The sequence below is a fragment of the Eumetopias jubatus genome, unplaced genomic scaffold (genome assembly GCF_037043125.1).
Source record: "Eumetopias jubatus isolate StellerSeaLion01/CBP00866 unplaced genomic scaffold, mEumJub1_p1.0 scaffold_1, whole genome shotgun sequence".
NCBI classification, from domain to species: domain Eukaryota; kingdom Metazoa; phylum Chordata; class Mammalia; order Carnivora; family Otariidae; genus Eumetopias; species Eumetopias jubatus.
This window is the reverse complement of record NW_028274807.1, coordinates 200,073,508-200,090,947: the sequence shown is the minus strand read 5'-3', so window position 1 is coordinate 200,090,947 and position 17,440 is coordinate 200,073,508. Positions and strand designations below refer to the sequence as shown.

Genomic DNA, 17,440 nt, shown 5'->3' with positions numbered 1-17,440 from the left:
AGGCACCTGTCCCAAAATGCAAATCTTTGTACTTGCTCATATGCAGATTTGAGGGGACTGTTTTCTCAAGGTCCCTTGGAGATTCAAGTTAGAGAATATGTATGTGGCTCTCAACCTGGTCCCATGTGGCCAAGCAGGAGGCCCTGTGGGTGCCAGTCCAAAGCCCCTGAGGACTATTCCATGACCTGTCCTAAGCAGCCACAATGTGAGACTGAACCCTTGTGAGCCAGAGCTGGCCTGACCTACCTTGTGAGCTGCCTCAGGAGGGACTTTTTTTTTTTTTTGGTAAAGATTTTATTTATTTATTTGAGAGACAGTGAGAGAGAGAGCACATGAGAGGGGGGAGGGTCAGAGGGAGAAGCAGACTCTCTGTCGAGCAGGGAGCCCAATGCAGGACTCGATTCCAGGACTCCAGGATCATGACCTGAGCCGAAGGCAGTCAATCGACCAACTGAGCCACCCAGGCGCCCGGGAGGGACCTTTTTGAATTTAGAATTAGTACCTCCTGGATCCAAGGAATATCCAGACCTCAGGGTCTGAGGCTTTCCCTACAAATGAGTGTTGTGCTTGTGTGTGTCCGTGATAGTGGTCACCACACCTGCCTGTTAACCTCAAAGATCAAACATCACTTTTTTTTTCTCCAAACTTTTATTGAAAAACTGAGGGGGTATGTGGTAACCCTTTTCAGAAAAGCCTCTTCTCATACCTGTAGGCAGAACAACCAGCTTTGAGGTGGGGGCAGCAGAAAGGAGGAACCTCTGCCCCAAGGGTAGATGGGTACAAAAAGGTTGGTCACTTACGAATGGAGGCTGTGCACACCCCCTTCCACCTGAGCGGAGGATGTTCTCTTCTCAAACTTGAGTTCTCCAGAATACATCATGGCTCTGAAGAGGGGCAAATGTTGGATGTGGGTACGTGGCCCTCAACTAGCTCCTCCACCCATGTCCCAGCTCCCTTGGCTTACCGGACTTGGGTCAAACTCTTGGCACCAATGTCCTGGCAGGAATGCTGGATGCCAGCGATCAGGTAGGGGACAAATTTGTGGATGGACCCTTTGTCCTGCACAGCCCCAGACACCCCTTGGGCCACCTTGATTTTATCAGCTTCACTGTAGGGAAAGGCAAGACAACATAGGCAAGGTTAAGCATGGATGAGGCTATCAGTACAAGGCTGTCAGTACAGGGTAATTGACCTTCCTGTCCCACCTGAAATATCGGTTCTGGCTGCTGAGATGCTTGTCCATGGCATCAAGAGAACCCATACCACGGTATTTCTTTAGCCGGATCCCATCGGAGAAGAAGTACTCGCCAGGGGCCTCAGTGGTAGCAGCCAGGAGGGAACCCATCATGACTGTGGACAAATGGGAGTGACGGGAGCAGACCCTGAGTGGCACTGGGGAAGGAATCCCACCAGACTCCCTGGGTGTTGGGCCTCACCTGTGGAGGCCCCAAGGGCCAAGGCTTTGGCGATATGGCCCACATTTTGGATTCCTCCATCAGCAATAACAGGAACACCAAAGCGCCGTGCATATTCTGACACCTTGTACACTGCTGTTGCTTGTGGCCGCCCACAGGCCAACACTATTAAGAAATGGAGGAACAGATGGGTGGGTGGAATCTGTGGGGACAGGCGAGGGGCCCTGCAGCCATAACTCAGCACCCAGGAGCTCTCCGCTACACCTGTACCAGGACTGCAGCACGGCGGAGAAAGAGTCATGTCTGGAAGGGCTGCTGCCCTGTCTGCCTTCAACAGTTCAAACAGCAGTGATGGCCTCCACTCAACCCTGCATGTGCACGTGCATGTGTGCTTGGCCCAGGGCAGCCTCAGGCACATGCAGTCAGCAGCCGGGGGGGGGGCCCACCCACCTGGTATCAAGTGGGGGTAGGTGTCACCGTGCAGTTAGTACCCAGAGGCCCACCCCTTCCTCCCAGCATGGTTCGCAGCTTGGGCAGGATCAGGGGAGTGGTCATGTGGAAGGAAGAGTGCGCTTGTTTGGTCCTTGAGCTGTGCCTACTGTAGGAAATGTGATGGAGGTCCTGCACTACAAGCACCCCAGGAAGAGGAAGGAGCTGTGTTCTCCAGCAGCCCCTAAAACCATGGTCTGTCATTCAGTGTGCCCTGCCCACCCATCAACACCACAAACCCCGGGAGCTACAGCTACAGTCAACCAAGCAGCCGGGCAGTGGGCAGCCGGGCCGGGCCAGTGGGCCGGGCTGGACTTACTATAGCAGCCCTTGACAGTAGAAGGGCATTTGGGGCTGTGGGACTTTATGTCTGGAGGGATCTTGGGAGCCACTAAATAAAACAAACAGACCAGAGTTTAGAGAGGGTGCAGAGCAGGAGCAAGGAGGCCAGGCTAGGCAGGGGGGTAGTGGCAGGTGAGGAATGACGAGCTCGTCTTCCAGCATGTCACCCATCCAAGGGGTCTCTTTGGCCCTGGGACTGCCCCTACTGGAGGACTCGGTATAGTTCCCACAAGAGCATTTGGCTCCAGGCCATATGGGGCTAAGGGCCCTGCTGAAGCCAGAGTCTCTGAGGGCCCCACTGAAGCATTTCTTACCTTCCTGGGTGATGCAGATGGAGCCACTGCCCATGCCCACCCGCAGGGCATCTACACCAGCATCAATGAGGTTCTTGGCCTGAGCAGCTGTGACCACTGCAGTGAAGAACAGGGAAAGGCTTGGGTGACGATCCGAGTGGGAACCTAGCTCCTCTACCTCTTGCCCCACGTCCTTTGGTGCCCAGTCTTGCCTCACCATTGCCTCCAATAACTTGGAGGGAGGGGTATTTCTCCTTGATGTACTTGATCATATTAATCTGGAAGATGGAGTTTCCTTGGGAAGAGTCCTGGGACCAGGAGAAAGTCCCAGTGAGACTGGTATGACAGCTGTCCCTACCACTCCACCCTGCCTGTGCAAGAGCTCACCAGAACCACTACGTCCACTCCAGCCTGGGCTAGCAAATCCAGCCGATACTTGTCATCTTCATGAGTGCCAATGGCTGCTCCACACAGCAGCTGCTTCTTGGCATCTTTGGAGGCCAGTGGGTAATCCCGGTTCTTCTTCAGGTCTGTCCGGGCAATGATGGCTACCAGCTCACCATCTTCATTTACAATGGGTAACTTTCCTGGGGGTAGGGAAGGTACATAAATCAGAACCCTGGTCTTTGGTTCCAGAACCCTTCCACCTCTAGAACTCACCCTTCTTGCTGCGCTGCAGAATTTCATTTGCTTCCTTCAGTGTGATGCCTGCAGGGGCTACCACCAAGTCTTCCCTCTTCGTCATGATCTAGCAGTGAGGGGAGCTGTGAGAAGGGCCCAGAGACCAGACCTCCAACACACCCTGACCTAACTCGGGGGTGAGGTTCCACAGACCACCCTGATCACACACCTGGCACCCAAACCACCCTCCTCAAGTGAACCCAACAGCCAATGCAGCAATACAGTGGCACGGGTGAGAATCGAGTAGAAAGAACAATGTGGTACACAGAACATGCTGTTACATAGCGGAGAAAGAAGGGCCCCGCCAGAGCAACGACAAGGGAGTTGGAAGAGGAGGCTGCGGTTGGTCCCTGAGCACTGCCCCCACCTTGAGAGTGGCAACACAGCACGCATGCTGGCAAACACTTGGGCAGAATGAGAGCATCTGGTGGGGAAGAGATGCAGGAACCCCATGAAGGGGTCAGAGACTTGGCTGGGCATTCATCTTTCCTGGACAGCAGAAGCCCCCCGAGATGCCATTCAGGCAACAGAAACCCCATCTTAAGCCTTGGCCGCCAGAGCTTGGCTTTGCTTTGTCAGTAGCACCCACCTCTTCCAAAAATCGGTCGTGTTCCTCCTCCTTGAGAAAATCTATGTCCCTTGAAGAAATGATGCCCACCAAGCGGCTCCCCATCCGGCCTGTATCGGTGATTGGGATACCACAGAATCCATGCCGGGCTTTGGCTTCAAACACATCCCGCACTCGATCCTTGGGGCTGAGGACCACGGGGTCCGTAATGAATCCCTGCTCATATTTCTGGAAGGGATGGTGAGAAATAACATTTCTGAACCATCTTTACCAGTCTGAAACCTGGGGTCTGTGCCAACTCCCCCTCTGGCAGTACCATAGGACCAAATCACAATTCAAACCCAGGGATAGTAAACATGGGTGGGCTGTAGGTACTATCCACCTGGTCGTCTTCTCTTGCCTTAGGACACAGGGTCTCATGCTCTTCTCAGGAACTGAACCCCAAAGTGGGGAAAAAAGGATCCTAAATTAGGAGAACAAATCCCCCACTTCCACCCCACTCCACCTCAATGCAATTCCCAGGAGCTCTTGACCACGATCCTTGCCCTTCTGACCTTCACTTTCCGAACTTCGTTGGCTTGGAACTCAGGTGTACAGTTGTGGTGGATGAAGCCAATACCACCTGTAAGCTGCATGATAAACAGAAGATCGTGAAAAAGTGACAAAGAGCAGCACGACTATGTGTGTCTTTGGGAAAGAGTGTGAGTGAGGCCCCTCCTTTTGTCCTTACACCCCATGATGCTCACCGCCATTGCTATGGCCATGCCAGCCTCTGTGACTGTGTCCATGGGTGAGGAAACCAGTGGGGTCTTCAGAGTGATCTTTTTGGTCAGAGCAGAAGTCAGGTCCTGAGGAAATATGGCCCGATAATGTGGCAAGTACCTCTAAAAGCCTCAGGGTGGTGCCAGGTCCCCCATAAAACACGTGTCCTGTATGACCTGCATGCCAATCAGACTTCCATAGAATCCACCCCAAGCCCAATCTGCTGTGGTAGCTGAGACCAGGGAAGAGAAGTACCTTACCCAACCTTGATGCTCAGGACCCAATTTCTGGCCATACTCACCACCTGGTCTGCAGTGAAGTCGATGTACCCAGGGAGAATGAGAAAGTCACTATGGGGGAGGGGAGCGAATTGGGAGTAAGGCTCAGGCTTAGGGCGGCCCGAGATTCCATCCCCACAGATCATGTCATAAGGCATTTGGGCCTTAGAGGGCACTGACCTAGCCCGTGTCACAGGCAGGGCAGACAAATCACAAGGTGGAGATGGAGACGGGATCTTTTCTGCCACCTAGCTGTCATCAGCGACCCTGGCACCCTGACAACTCATGTGCCGAGAGAATGGAGCTTCTAGCCTGAAATCTCAAGCACCGCCAAGATGCCTCCTCCATCCCGCCCCACTTCAGATCTATCAAACGGAGCCCCAAAAATGGGTGGGGAATTCTCCGGAACCTGTCTCCCATGCCTCGGTCCAAGCGGGCTCAGTGGAAAACCCCGCCCGGCCTCCCAGTCCAGCGCGCCGCCCCTCTCCTCCCCCAGGTAAGCCCGCTAGGCCCGCACTTGTAGGTGAGGCCGTCCCCGCAGTTGAACAGCTGCTGTGCTGTGAGCCCGTCGTCTGGCACGTAGGACGTGCCCCCGCTAATCAGGTAGTCGGCCATGGCCACCGCTAGGCAAAGCCGCGTGTGCCCGAAGACCGCGCCGCAGAGGCCTCAGCCTTCTGGGCCGCGCCAATATAAACCCGCCGATATCGTCATTGCGCCCTGCGCGTCACTGACGTCAGGACGCAGCACGAACAGGCGGAGCCCGTACGCCTTCCGGGCGGGGCCATCAAAGGAGCGCATGCGCAGAGCACGCCCTAGGTGTGCAGCCACAAAGTTGGGCGTTCCCGAGGCTGCCCCCTCCCACAGGACCGTGACCCGTTCAACCAGCAGGCAAGGCTTTGCTTCCGATGGCCCGCTAGGCTCCTCCCAAATAAAGAGGCGATGTTCACTAGCATGTTGAAAAGACGTGCTTGTCATTCTTAATAAACAACTAGATTAAGAATACATAAGAGAAACAGAGTGGTATCTTTATATGATACACAAGTGTATGTTACAAGAATTCCATCAGGCACAGGAGCCTCAGGTTTAAGGCCTCAATGTTAGGCCAAAAAAAAAAAAAAAAAAAAAAGTCATGGTAAAGTTTTTACTTTAACATCTAAAATGTCACTTGTCATAAAGGAGGGTGTAATAGAAATTGTCTTTAATAAATCATAATTGAAGTTCCCCTCATTTTCCTTCCATTAAGATGCTAAGTTTATGTCTGAGCATGAAGAAAGAAAAGACCATGGCTCCCCTGTGGTCAGCGACGTCTGCCAGTCAGAGTGGAAGCCAGCTGGGGAGATTCCCTGGAGGGTCCGTCACTAATTCCATCTTTCTGGAGTAAGGGAAGGGGCCACATTTCTCCTAACAGTCCGAGCCCTTTCCCCAGGCCCCAGGCAAAAAAGAAAAAGCCAGCGAGCAACTTTCTAGGACATCTGGCTTTCAGGAAACCCAGAGCCCCCATGGGCTGAAGAATCTGCTGCAGCAGATTTACAGTGACGCACAGGAGGCAAAGTTTCCTTTTACATTTTAAACAGAAGCAGTCTGAAAGGCTTCATAACTACACCAATTTAAAAAAAAAAAAAAAGAAAAGAAAAAAATGGAGGCCTCTTCTTTAGTGTGAAAGTCTGTCCATTTTTTTTTTTCCTGGATCATCTCCCTTGCACCATGGCTTAGGGATCTCAATGCATGGTGCTTGCGTTGGCCACAGCAATGGCCTCCTGAATTTCTCGTATCACCAGGATCCGAGTCAGCATCTGTCCCATTTGCTCTCTGCTGATAGGCTGGACCGAGTACCAGATTGGGCTATTGGGGGCCACAACTGGCTCAGGCGTCAGATAAAACGTGTCATTCCGGCCTTTCACACTCTGGGGGCTGAAAAATATATCAGTAAAAGCTGGGTAAAACCACAACATTCTCAACCCTCCCACCCTGGAATATTCCAGACAGATGCTGTATGCAAAAGGTGGGAAGACAGCAGCTCTTCAAAGGTATGATGGCATAGCTACTGAATTCCATGCAGTCAACACACATTACCTCTAGGGCCTCCTTTGGGGCTACTGCCAATGCCAAGAATAGGCTGCCTCCTTTCCGCTTCTCCCTCACATACTGCCAGCTGTGATTCCTCTGACCACCTGCCTCGGGATGCCAGGGTTCATCTACTGGAGTCCAACCGTATCCCACTTGGAACCAATTGCACCGCCTACAAGGTCCTCTCCAAGTCTTTGCTCATGTTGTTTCCTCTACCCAATCCACTGAATTCCTAAATGTTACATAAGGGACTCTGCCTTCCCAGCTTGGCTGTGATGCTGGGACCCTTACCTGGGCTCATCCTCCACCCCCCTCAATGTTGTGCTGTACTTAGCACATGCCACCTTCTAACAGTTATATTCGCCCATCCACTCAATATTTATCAAAGGGCTACTGTGTGCCAGACCTGCACTAGGGGCTGGTGTTCAAGAAATGAGCAGGATCCGAGACTCCCTACCTTATGGAGCTTACAGATAAGAGACAGTCAACAATTAAACAATTACATAAATGATAATCAGTGGTAAGTGCTACAGAGGAAACAGCCCAAAAGAACAGGGAGGGAATCTAGAAATGCTTCTGATAAAGCTGTTTTGAGAAGAGGGATGGATAGGAGCCAACTAGCCAAATACGGGGGTGGGGAGGGGAGGCTTGCCCAACGGGGAAAATTTCTAAGCTGAGGCCTGGAGGTAGGGAGATCATGATGCTCTGGAGTGGAGAGGAGCCAGTGGCTAGAGAGCCAAGAGGTACAAGGACGTGAGATTAGCAAGGGGGAGTATACATAAGGCCTTGTTGGCAAGATTAGGATTACTCTTTCTCTATACAATAAATGGAAACCACTGAAGGGTTTTAATCTAAGAAATGTAAGACCTATAACATAGAAAGAGGATTCTGGCATTGCAGTAAAGATGACATGCCAAACTGCAAGGGCAAGAGAGTAAAAGCCAAGGAAAGATATCCCCCCTAGATTTATGTTGCTAGTGACAAAGGTCAAGGCCAGGAAGATGCTACATGATGGAGGCCGCCTTTCTATACTTTCCTCCATCTCCCCCATTCCCCTCTCCAAGACAGGAGACCATATAAAATCACAATGCTAGTAATTTCATATGCTTTGGGGAAACCAGTCAGGCTGCTTCTATATTTAGCTTTTTGGAAATGTGTTTTTACCCTGTTTGGGACTAAAGAATGCCTTATACACAGGTAACAGTGCACTCATGCACACATACAGTCACCCAGCCACCATAAAGCTTCCTCACCATTTAAAGAGGTAGAAATCGTAGAGCTTGATGGGACATCTCAGTGGATTCTCTGGATTTTCCGTCTGTTCTGCATACATGTCATCTGTAACTATAAAACACACCCCCACCACCAGGGACATGGCATGAGACTGCCTTAGCTCAGGACCAGATTAGGAACCTCAGGCTTGGGGGCACCTGGGTGGCTCAGTCGTTAAGCGTCTGCCTTCAGCTCATGACCCCAGGGTCCTAAGATAGAGCCCCACATTGGGCTCCCTGCTCAGCGGGGAGTCTGCTTCTCCTTCTCCCACTCCCCCTGCTTGTGTTCCCTCTCTCGCTGTGTCTCTGTCAAATAAATAAATAAAATCTTAAAAAAAAAAAAAAAGAACCTTAGGCTTCTAGCCATCCCAACTAGACTTATCAGGAGAGGAAAGGGTGTGAGGCATGAAGGGAAAAAGCAGCAATTGTTTCTGGGGCATCTCTGCTTCGAGAAGAGTTTGAAGTTTCTAGGTGAGGAGAAGGGAATGGAGAATTCCTATCCAGCAAATCCCAACCTTCACACTCAACACTAACCCCCCAGGCACAAGGGCAGGGCGGGACAAGTTGCACCTGTTTCTGCAGCCCCTACCTTTCTGGCCAGTCTGGTGTATCCCAAGAGCCTTCAGGTATCGAATACTCGTGCTTTTATCCTTAGGATTAGAGGGGTTCTTCTTTGTCTGTCGCAAAACCTTGGAGAAGGCCAGCTTCATGTGCTGGTCCACTGTCTTCAACAGGAAGTATCTGCACCACAAGTGAAAGCAAGGCAAAGGGAGGGGTGCCAGGAGGAGACTATGACTTACCCTCTGCCATCAGTGCCTCAGAGGAGCCGCTGTGCACACTCTGGGCAGGCCCATACCCAAAAACACTGTCTAGTGGAGGAACCACATCAAGACTGATGGCAGGATTCTGGCAAGGCTGTATGCCTCACTGGTCACCACACAAATTTAGCCAAGTGGGGCTGAAGGCTTTTAATAGCCCAAAGGCTCTCAAATATGTGTCAAAGGAATTCCTCTATCTACCTGGATAGTTTCCACCCTCTTCACTGGGCAGATGCCAGCAGTGGCTAAGCATGGAGCTTCTAGAACACTTACTTGGTGTTAAAGAACATGAGGGTGGTCAGCAGGGTGGAAGGGGAGTGAGCCCCGAGCTGCTTGCACTCCCACAGCATCTCCTCAGTCACGTGGCTGGGCAGGACATAGCCTAGGAGGAATAGAGCACTGCTACAACAAGAGGGTGGCAGGTGAGCCCTCAAGAGGTGCAGGATGGGAGGTGGGAGGCACAAGGACCACAAAAGAGTATAAGTTTAACCAGAAAAATCTCCCTAGGGAATGGCAGAATCATCTGGAAGCTTGTTAAAACACAAATGGCTGGGTCCCAGCCCAAGTTTCCGGGGTGGGAACTGATAATGTGCATTTCTAACAAGTTCCTGAGAACCACTGCCCTATAAGCTTGCTCTTACCTGATGTTAATTCTTCCTCTAATCCAAGGTTAAAGTGGGGCAAGAAAATACTGGAACACCCAAAACTATAAATCAAACTCTGCAAATATGCATACTTCTCTAAAAGAGGGTACAGAGCTTTCATCATATTTTCAGGTGTCAACGGCCCAAAGAACTGGTATGGGTGCACCTGTTTGCCCTTGCTAAACCTCTCACGTTTTCCACTTCTAGAAAACAAACCCATGAGAATGGGTGCCTCAGAGGGGTAAAGGGTCCTTTACCCCTTTATCCAGAGAGGGGTAAAGGGTAAAATCCCCTTTACCCCTCTCTGGATAAAGGGGAGAATGATATACAGAATTATTACAGGATTCCCCGACAAGGCAGGTTTTACTTTAAGACCCTGGTTCGTAAATGAACTGAGAGCTGGGCAGGGACAAAGGCCAGGGTGCAGCCAGGTCTACACTAAAGGAAGAGGATCCTTGAGTTGATCACCAAGCCCCCTTCATGTGTCACTCAACAGTTAATGTACAAGTGTCTGTGTGCCAGGTACTGAGGCCATGGTGAAAGCATTCTCCTGCAGGAGTTTCAGGATCCTCCAGGCAGGCAGCAAGGATGTCACTTCCTAGAAGCGGGGAAAGAAATATTCACCCAACACATTCCTCTTCTCTGCTCCTGCCAAAGCTGGCCCTCTGACTCCATTAAGTGCACTCCCATCTCTCCAGGGCAGCTCTGCCTCTACTCTTCTATTTTGTGGCCTACTGGCAATGAGATAAGCTTCCCTGCCCTCAAACATATCTGAAGCAGATGAGTGGCACAGACAGCCCTCCTTGGGGAAAGCCAGTGGTAGAAGTGGTATGACACGTATCTTGGCATGCGCTATTTTCTAGGGTTTACTTCACTCTGCCATTATATGAGCTTCCCTAGCTTTAACCACTTCTTAATAAAACTTAAAGTTTAGGGTCAAAAACCAGGACTCTTGGCATGGGAGAAGGGAGACGCAGATGGGGACATCATATAAAAACTTTATAGTTCTCAATCTGGACTGCAAGCCACAAAATGACCTATTTTATCTTTTTTTAGTATTTCCCACTGAAAGGCTTACGAACAATGACCAACCCAGGAGAAATGAACACCCCTGTGCATCCAGACTATGATACTTAAAATACCATTTACACTAAAAGGAACCAGTCTCATGGAGAACTGACCAATCTCAATATTCCACATTGAGACAGAAAATAGAAAATATCCAAGATCAGCCTGGAACATCTGGCAAATCAGAACTCAAGGAAACAGGGCCATGTCAAAAGAACTTAAAAACCAATTTAAGAGGTTCCAAATGGCCAAAGATGGAACAATCTGCACAGCAAAAAAGATAACTGCTATGGACTGAACCAAATTAAATATGTTTAAACTCATTAGTTCACAATGATTCCTTAAAAAAAAGTGAATCGGTTATCACTGGATGAAATTGGTGAATCAACTCATTACCATAAAAACTGCTAAACAAAGAGAATAAGCCCTTATCCCACCTCTCCTAGAAAATCTCCTAAAAATCCTATAAAATTATCTATGCTGCTAGGTATTCAAAGAGTGATCAAAGGAAAGTTTTGCTTTGTACTTCAGCTAATAATGAAGAATAACATCAGAATGCCATCAATTGCAACTCTTAATAATGGATCCAGATATTATGGGTATGAGATGGAAGTATATAACACAACTATGACATAACCTTGCCATAAAGAAAACACAAAAATCAAAACCTGATCAATGAAGTCTTTATATCGAACTACCAATTAACTGTAAATATAAGGGAACAGAAGACTATGTTAAACTACAATTTGGGGATGTAATCAGACTGACGATTTAAAAGGCTAGTTTCAGAGTGTCTGGGTGGCTCAGCCAGTTGAGCATCTGACTCTTGGTTTTGGCTCAGGTCATGACCTCAGGGTCGTGGGCTCAAGCTCCATGCTGGGCTCCACGCTGGGCTCCACGCTGGGCATGGAGCCTGCTTGAGATTCTCTCTCTCCCCCTCAGTCCCTCCCTCCCCAAGCACTCCCACACACTCTTTCTCAATCAATCAATGGCTAGTTTCTTCCATAAAAAATTGCAAGAGATAGAATCAAGGAGAAAAAGATTAAAGCTAAATATTGAAACAAATCAGTAATTTCAATGTGTGGACCTTATCTACACCTTGACTCAAACAAGATCATGACATTTATGAGACACTTAGAAATTTGAACAAAGGGTAGAGTAGACTTTGATTACATTATGAAATTATCTTTTTCTCAAGTATAATAATGGCATCATGGTATGTCAAGCATACTAAAATATTTATGAAGTGTCTAGGAGTTATTTCAAAATAATACAGGAGGGGAAAAACAGGTGTACACATGACACAAGATATGCCATGGACAGTAGGTACATGGGAATGTCATTTATCTGTTGTTTAATTTTTATATGTGCTTGAAATTTCCATAATACAATTTTTAAAAAGCAAACTCTGCATAACCACACTTGACTTGAAAATTTGCAAATCATGTAGTGATTCACTTACTTGGTTTCTGTTCTAATGACAGCCCCTCAGAAAGGCTTCCCTCCTAATGTCCTTAACACTTCCCATTCCCCTATGCTTTGTTCTTTAAGACACTTAATCATAAACTGGTTATTTACACACTGCCTCCCCCTATTAGACTATAAGCTCCATTTTGTTCACTACAATATTATATTATCTACACCTGGAATAATGCCTGGCACATAGCAAGCATTCAAAAAGTATTTGTTTAACCAATAATTTTTTTCTTAAAGGTTAAGCATGTAACTCTGTGGTGATGGATGTTAACTAAACTAGATCATTATACAAGATATACACATATCATTATATTGTATACTTAAAACTAGTATGTTATATGTCAATTATATCTCAATTTTTAAAAAAAGTTTTTATTTTAATTCCAGTTAGATTTTTTTGACGGGAAAAAACAGTTTAAGCTGCTAGCACACATTCTAATAAATGGTAAACCCAGCATTAAAACTCAGATATTTGTGTGGATTTAAGCTTTCAACTCATTTGGGTAAATTCCAAGGAGCACAACTGCTCGATCATAAAGTAAGAAAATGTCTATTTTTGGGGGTGCCTGGGTGGCTCAGTCGGTTAAGCGGCTGCCTTCGGCTCAGGTCATGATCCCAGGGTCCTGGGATCGAGCCCCATGTCCAGCTCCCTGCTCAGCGGAGAGCCTGCTTCTCCCTCTGCCTGCCGCTCTACTTGTGCTCTCCCTCTCTCTCTCTGTCAAATAAATAAATAAAATCTTTAAAAAAAAAAAAAAAGAAAGAAAATGTCTACTTTTTAAAGAAAACGTCCAACTATTATAAAGGGATTATAATATTTTGCATTCCCACCAGCAAAGAATGAACATTCTTGTGCTCCCTATCCAGCATTTGGGGCTGCCACTGTTTGTGATTTTAGCCATTCTAATAGGTGTATAGTGGTATCTCATTTTAGTTTGCAATTTCTGGATGATACCTAATGATAAACATCTGTTCATATACTTATCTGCCACTTGTATATCTTTGGTGAGGAATCTGTTCAGATCTTTTGCCCATTTTTTGGATCAGGTTTTTTTTTTTAATTTTATCTTTATTGTTGAGTGTTGAGTTCTTTGTGTATTCTGGATACCAATCCTTTATCAGGTATGTGTTTTGCACAAGATTTTTCTCCAGTTTGTGGCTTGTCTTTTCATTCTCTTAAAAGGGTCTTTCCGAATGGGTCATAACTTTCTAATTTTAATGAAGTCCAACGTATCAATTATTTTCTTTCATGGATTGTGCTTTTGGTGTTATATCCAAAAAGTGACTACCAAACCCAAGGTCACCTAGATTTTCTCCTATGTTATCTTCTAGGAGTTTTATAGTTTTGTGTTTTACATTTAGGTCTGTGACCCATTTTGAGTTGATTCTGTGAATGGCGTAAGGTCTGCATCTAGATTCACTTTTTTGTATGTGGGTGTCCCGCTGTTCCAGCACCATTTGTTGAAAAGACTATTCTTTCTCCATTGAACTGCCATTACTCCTTTGTCAAAGATAAGCTGGTTATATTTGTGTGATTCTACTTCTGGGCTCTCTATTCTATTCCAGTGATTTGTCTATTCTTTTACCAGAAACCTGCACACAACGTTTATAGTAGCTTTATTTATAATTGCCAAAACTTGGAAGCAAGGAAGATGTCCTTCAATAGGTGAACGGATAAAGAAATTGTGTGGTACATCCATACAATGGATTATTATTCAGCAATAAAAATAAATGAGCTATCAAGCCACGAAAAGACACAGGAACATGAGATGTATATTGCTAAGTGAAAGAAACCAATCTGAGAGAGCTACATACTGAATTATTCCAACTATATGACATTCTGAAAAAGGCAAAACTTATGAACAGTGAAAAATCAGTGACTGCCAGGGATTTGGCGGGAAGGGAGATAAATAGGTAGAACACGGAGGATTTTAGTGCCCTGAAACTTAAATATGATATTGTAATTATAGATACATGTCATTATACATTTGTCCAAACCCACAGAACGTAGAACAGGAGGAGTGAATCCTAATGTAAGCTACAGACTTTAGTTACTAATATCAGAATTGGCTCATCAATTATAACAAGTACACCACACTAATACAAGATATTAAATAATAGAAGAAACCGTGTGTGAGGGAATATATGGGAATTCTCTGTATGTTTTGCTCATTTTTTTCTGTAAACCTAAAATTGCTCTAAAAAGATAAAAGTTTTTTAAAAACAAAACACAAACACCTCAGACATTCTACTGTAAAACTGTTCTTTCCAACACATGTTCAGGTGTTTATATGGGTAAAGCAAAAATTATGTTCTATATATGTAGAATACATATATATATATATGTGTGTGTGTGTGTGTGTATGTTCAAACACATGGGAAAAAAACCCCAATATGTAACATGAGTAACCTACAGATGAAACAGCTCATAATTCTTAATGCAATGATTCTAATTTTAATCAATAAATCTTAATTAAAAAAAATAACTACCCCAACTCTCTGCATGCCCCCATGTCCTTGCCACACTGGGACCAGCCGGGTTCTCTGTCTGGTGTGCAGTGCCCCTTCCATATCAGGCCAAGCAGCACAGAAGTTGACGCTGGTACCTAGGATTTATTGCCTCCTCACCCACACGCTGTTTATCATAGCCAGGCACACAAGCAGCTGACCTTTTTTAAACCCAGGTGGAAAAGACATCCAAGGACTAGGAAGACTCTTACCAAGTGGAGTGACTCGGGGCTGAACATCTTTCAGAACTTCATGTAGCCACTCCGTGAATCGAACATAATAAAGATCGGAGAAAATGTCATCAACCCTTCCATTTTCAAAAAGATACTAAAAGAAAAACAATAAAAGTTGTTGGTAAAAAAAAAAAAAGTTGTTGGTAATCTCCTGAGTAAAACTTTCAGGGGAAATAAACATTGTGCTACCAGTATCATCAGCTCTCCCTATCCATCTCTGCCTCCTTAACAAACCAACACAACAGGTCAAAAATGTCCAGCATATGACACTTCCACAGTACACTTCAGATCATGTGAAATGACTCTCCTAACACTCTGGAGAGCTGGGTCAATGGGACAGATTTTGTGAATGCTATTTCACCCAGGCAAGGTACTATCTTGTGGTAGCAAAAAACATAATGCAGGCTCTGGGGCCAGCCTCTTATTAGTTATGGTGTAAGTTAAGTAACTCATGCAAGTATTTTAACTTTTGGGGCTCAGTTTTTTTTGTCAGTGGAAATGACTGTGCCTGCCTTCCAGGACCAGGAAGAGAGCACGGAATGAAACAGAGCATGCAAAGCAATTCACTCAGTGCCCTGGATGACTAGGAAGAGAGAAAAATAAACTGGGAGGCAGACTTTTCTTAGGGCCCAGGCAACAGGGTGAGTCCCAACCAGCAAGTGCTCTTCCATCATGCTGTGGGCTTTTCCATAAGAGCATTCACACACTAAGAAATCCACCCCTGCTCTCCTAAACTACCAGTCCTAAATCAAGTTTCCCTATTACGCTACACCTTAGATGTCCTGAAAGCCTACCTACAGTTGTATATTCTAGCTAGATTCTCAAATAATTATTTTGTGTTAATGCAGGGAACAATGAGAAAATGAGCTGAATGTTAGCACCAAACTTTGTTTTGGATAAATTACTTTTATGTAAACCATGTTTACTTTAATGAAAAGAAAAGTATTATTATATAAATTTTTTTTTTAAATACTCTTAAGATACTATAACAAATATTTTAACAAAAGTTTCTCTAGATGATGGGATTATAACTGATGTCTATTTTATTTTTTTTAAGTGAACATGTTAGGTCTTCTGCAATTTTTAAAACTGTACATTAAAAACCTTATTATATAGGGCGCCTGGGTGGCTCAGTTGGTTAAGTGACTGCCTTCGGCTCAGGTCATGATCGTGGAGTCCCGGGATTGAGTCCCGCATTGGGCTCCCTGCTCGGCAGGGAGTCTGCTTCTCCCTCTGACCCTCCCCACTCTCATGTGCTCTCTCTCATTCTTTCTCTCAAATAATCTTAAAAAAAAAAACTTATTATATAGTTGATTTCACTCATGTGGAATGAAACAAAACAGGATCATAGGGAAAGGGAGGGAAAAATAAAATAAGATGAAGTCAGAGAGGGAGACAAACCATAAGAGACTCTTAACTATAGGAAACAAACTGAAGGTTGCTGGAGGGGAGGTGGGTGGGAGGATGGGGTAACTGGGTGGCAGGCATTAAGGAGGGCACGTGATATAATGAGCACTGGGTGTTCTATGCAACTGATGAACCAATGAGTTCTACCCCTAAAACTAATACATTTTATGTTAACTAACTGAATTTAAATAAAATTAAAAAAAAATTAAAACTCATATAGTTGAAAGAGAACTTCCTTATAACCACTTGCTTATCATTTTACTAATCTAAGTAACCAGCAAATACCCAACGGGAACACAGCTCAAACATGTTCCTTTGAAGTTCTGTTTCCTACCTTTTGAATACACAGGAAAATATAGTAGAGCACATCTGGATCATAGGGTTCACCTTCTCCATTTCGAGCTTCCCGTGTCATTAGACAGAGCCCATAATTCAACTCAGCCACAGCAGAAGAAATGAGATCTTCCTGGAATCGCAACAGTTGGCGCCCTGCAACACAAGCCAAAAGTGACCCCCAAAGGTGAACGGGGGTCCTGGCAACAGTAATCTCTTAACTGGCTGCTCATATCCCCAGAAGGAGGGCTCAGAGAAGATACTGATCTTCAGGGGGCTAGGATGGAAATGATCACATATATCTAAGATCAGAACTGGCTTACTAAGACAATAATCCTGTATGCCCTATTTACACTAAGGGTTTCCTTCCCACAATCTGCCCCACCTCACATATCTTCAAAATTATTATTAGGGCCAAGACACGAAAGCAAAAAACCTGCAAAATCCACTCTGTTAGGTGAGGAAGAATATGAACATAATGTTAAGGAAGAAGGGCCCTGAAGACAGTCACTGGTTCCTAACTCCTTCTAGAATTCACTCTGCCCAGATCTGCTAGGTTGACTTTAGAAATCCATGTGTACAAAAATGCCTGGTCTTGGGCAAACACCATATATCCTGCTCATTTGCATGTCAGGTCTGCTTGTTGCTTGTCCTGAATTCAGGATACTATTTCAGATGGTGATTTCTAACCCCCAGAGCCAAGGGACACCACTTTCCTGCCATTCTGTCCTCCCCGTTTCACTACATTTTAGACAGAGTCCACCCCCCTCTCTCTCTCTCACAAACACTT

The 17,440-nt window shown here is 46.0% G+C and overlaps 2 protein-coding genes across 7 annotated transcripts in view; both read right to left on the bottom strand.

The window, feature by feature from the left end:
- Positions 1 to 629: 629 nt before the first annotated feature.
- IMPDH2 (inosine monophosphate dehydrogenase 2) lies at positions 630 to 5,542 on the bottom strand. The gene is made up of 14 exons (XM_028124274.2): positions 5,346 to 5,542; positions 4,852 to 4,900; positions 4,535 to 4,636; positions 4,343 to 4,417; positions 3,810 to 4,016; positions 3,200 to 3,287; positions 2,927 to 3,126; positions 2,757 to 2,847; positions 2,561 to 2,656; positions 1,437 to 1,580; positions 1,206 to 1,350; positions 965 to 1,108; positions 801 to 884; positions 630 to 706 (listed from the first exon to the last, which is right to left on the bottom strand). Exons 1-14 carry the CDS (start codon positions 5,441 to 5,443, stop codon positions 685 to 687), a joined length of 1,545 nt encoding a protein of 514 aa, XP_027980075.1. The 5' UTR covers positions 5,444 to 5,542; the 3' UTR covers positions 630 to 684.
- Positions 5,543 to 5,780: 238 nt separating this feature from the next.
- QRICH1 (glutamine rich 1) overlaps positions 5,781 to 17,440 on the bottom strand; it is a 53,720-nt gene continuing 42,060 nt past the window's right edge. For all 6 annotated transcript variants that reach the window (XM_088028462.1, XM_028124272.2, XM_088028452.1 and 3 more), the window contains 6 exons: positions 16,652 to 16,806; positions 14,890 to 15,004; positions 9,258 to 9,366; positions 8,756 to 8,907; positions 8,149 to 8,239; positions 5,781 to 6,739 (listed from right to left, as the gene is read on the bottom strand). In XM_088028462.1, the coding sequence (XP_087884588.1) occupies positions 6,547 to 6,739; positions 8,149 to 8,239; positions 8,756 to 8,907; positions 9,258 to 9,366; positions 14,890 to 15,004; positions 16,652 to 16,806 (815 nt within the window). In that variant the 3' untranslated portion in view covers positions 5,781 to 6,546. The remainder of the gene's footprint in view (positions 6,740 to 8,148; positions 8,240 to 8,755; positions 8,908 to 9,257; positions 9,367 to 14,889; positions 15,005 to 16,651; positions 16,807 to 17,440) is intronic.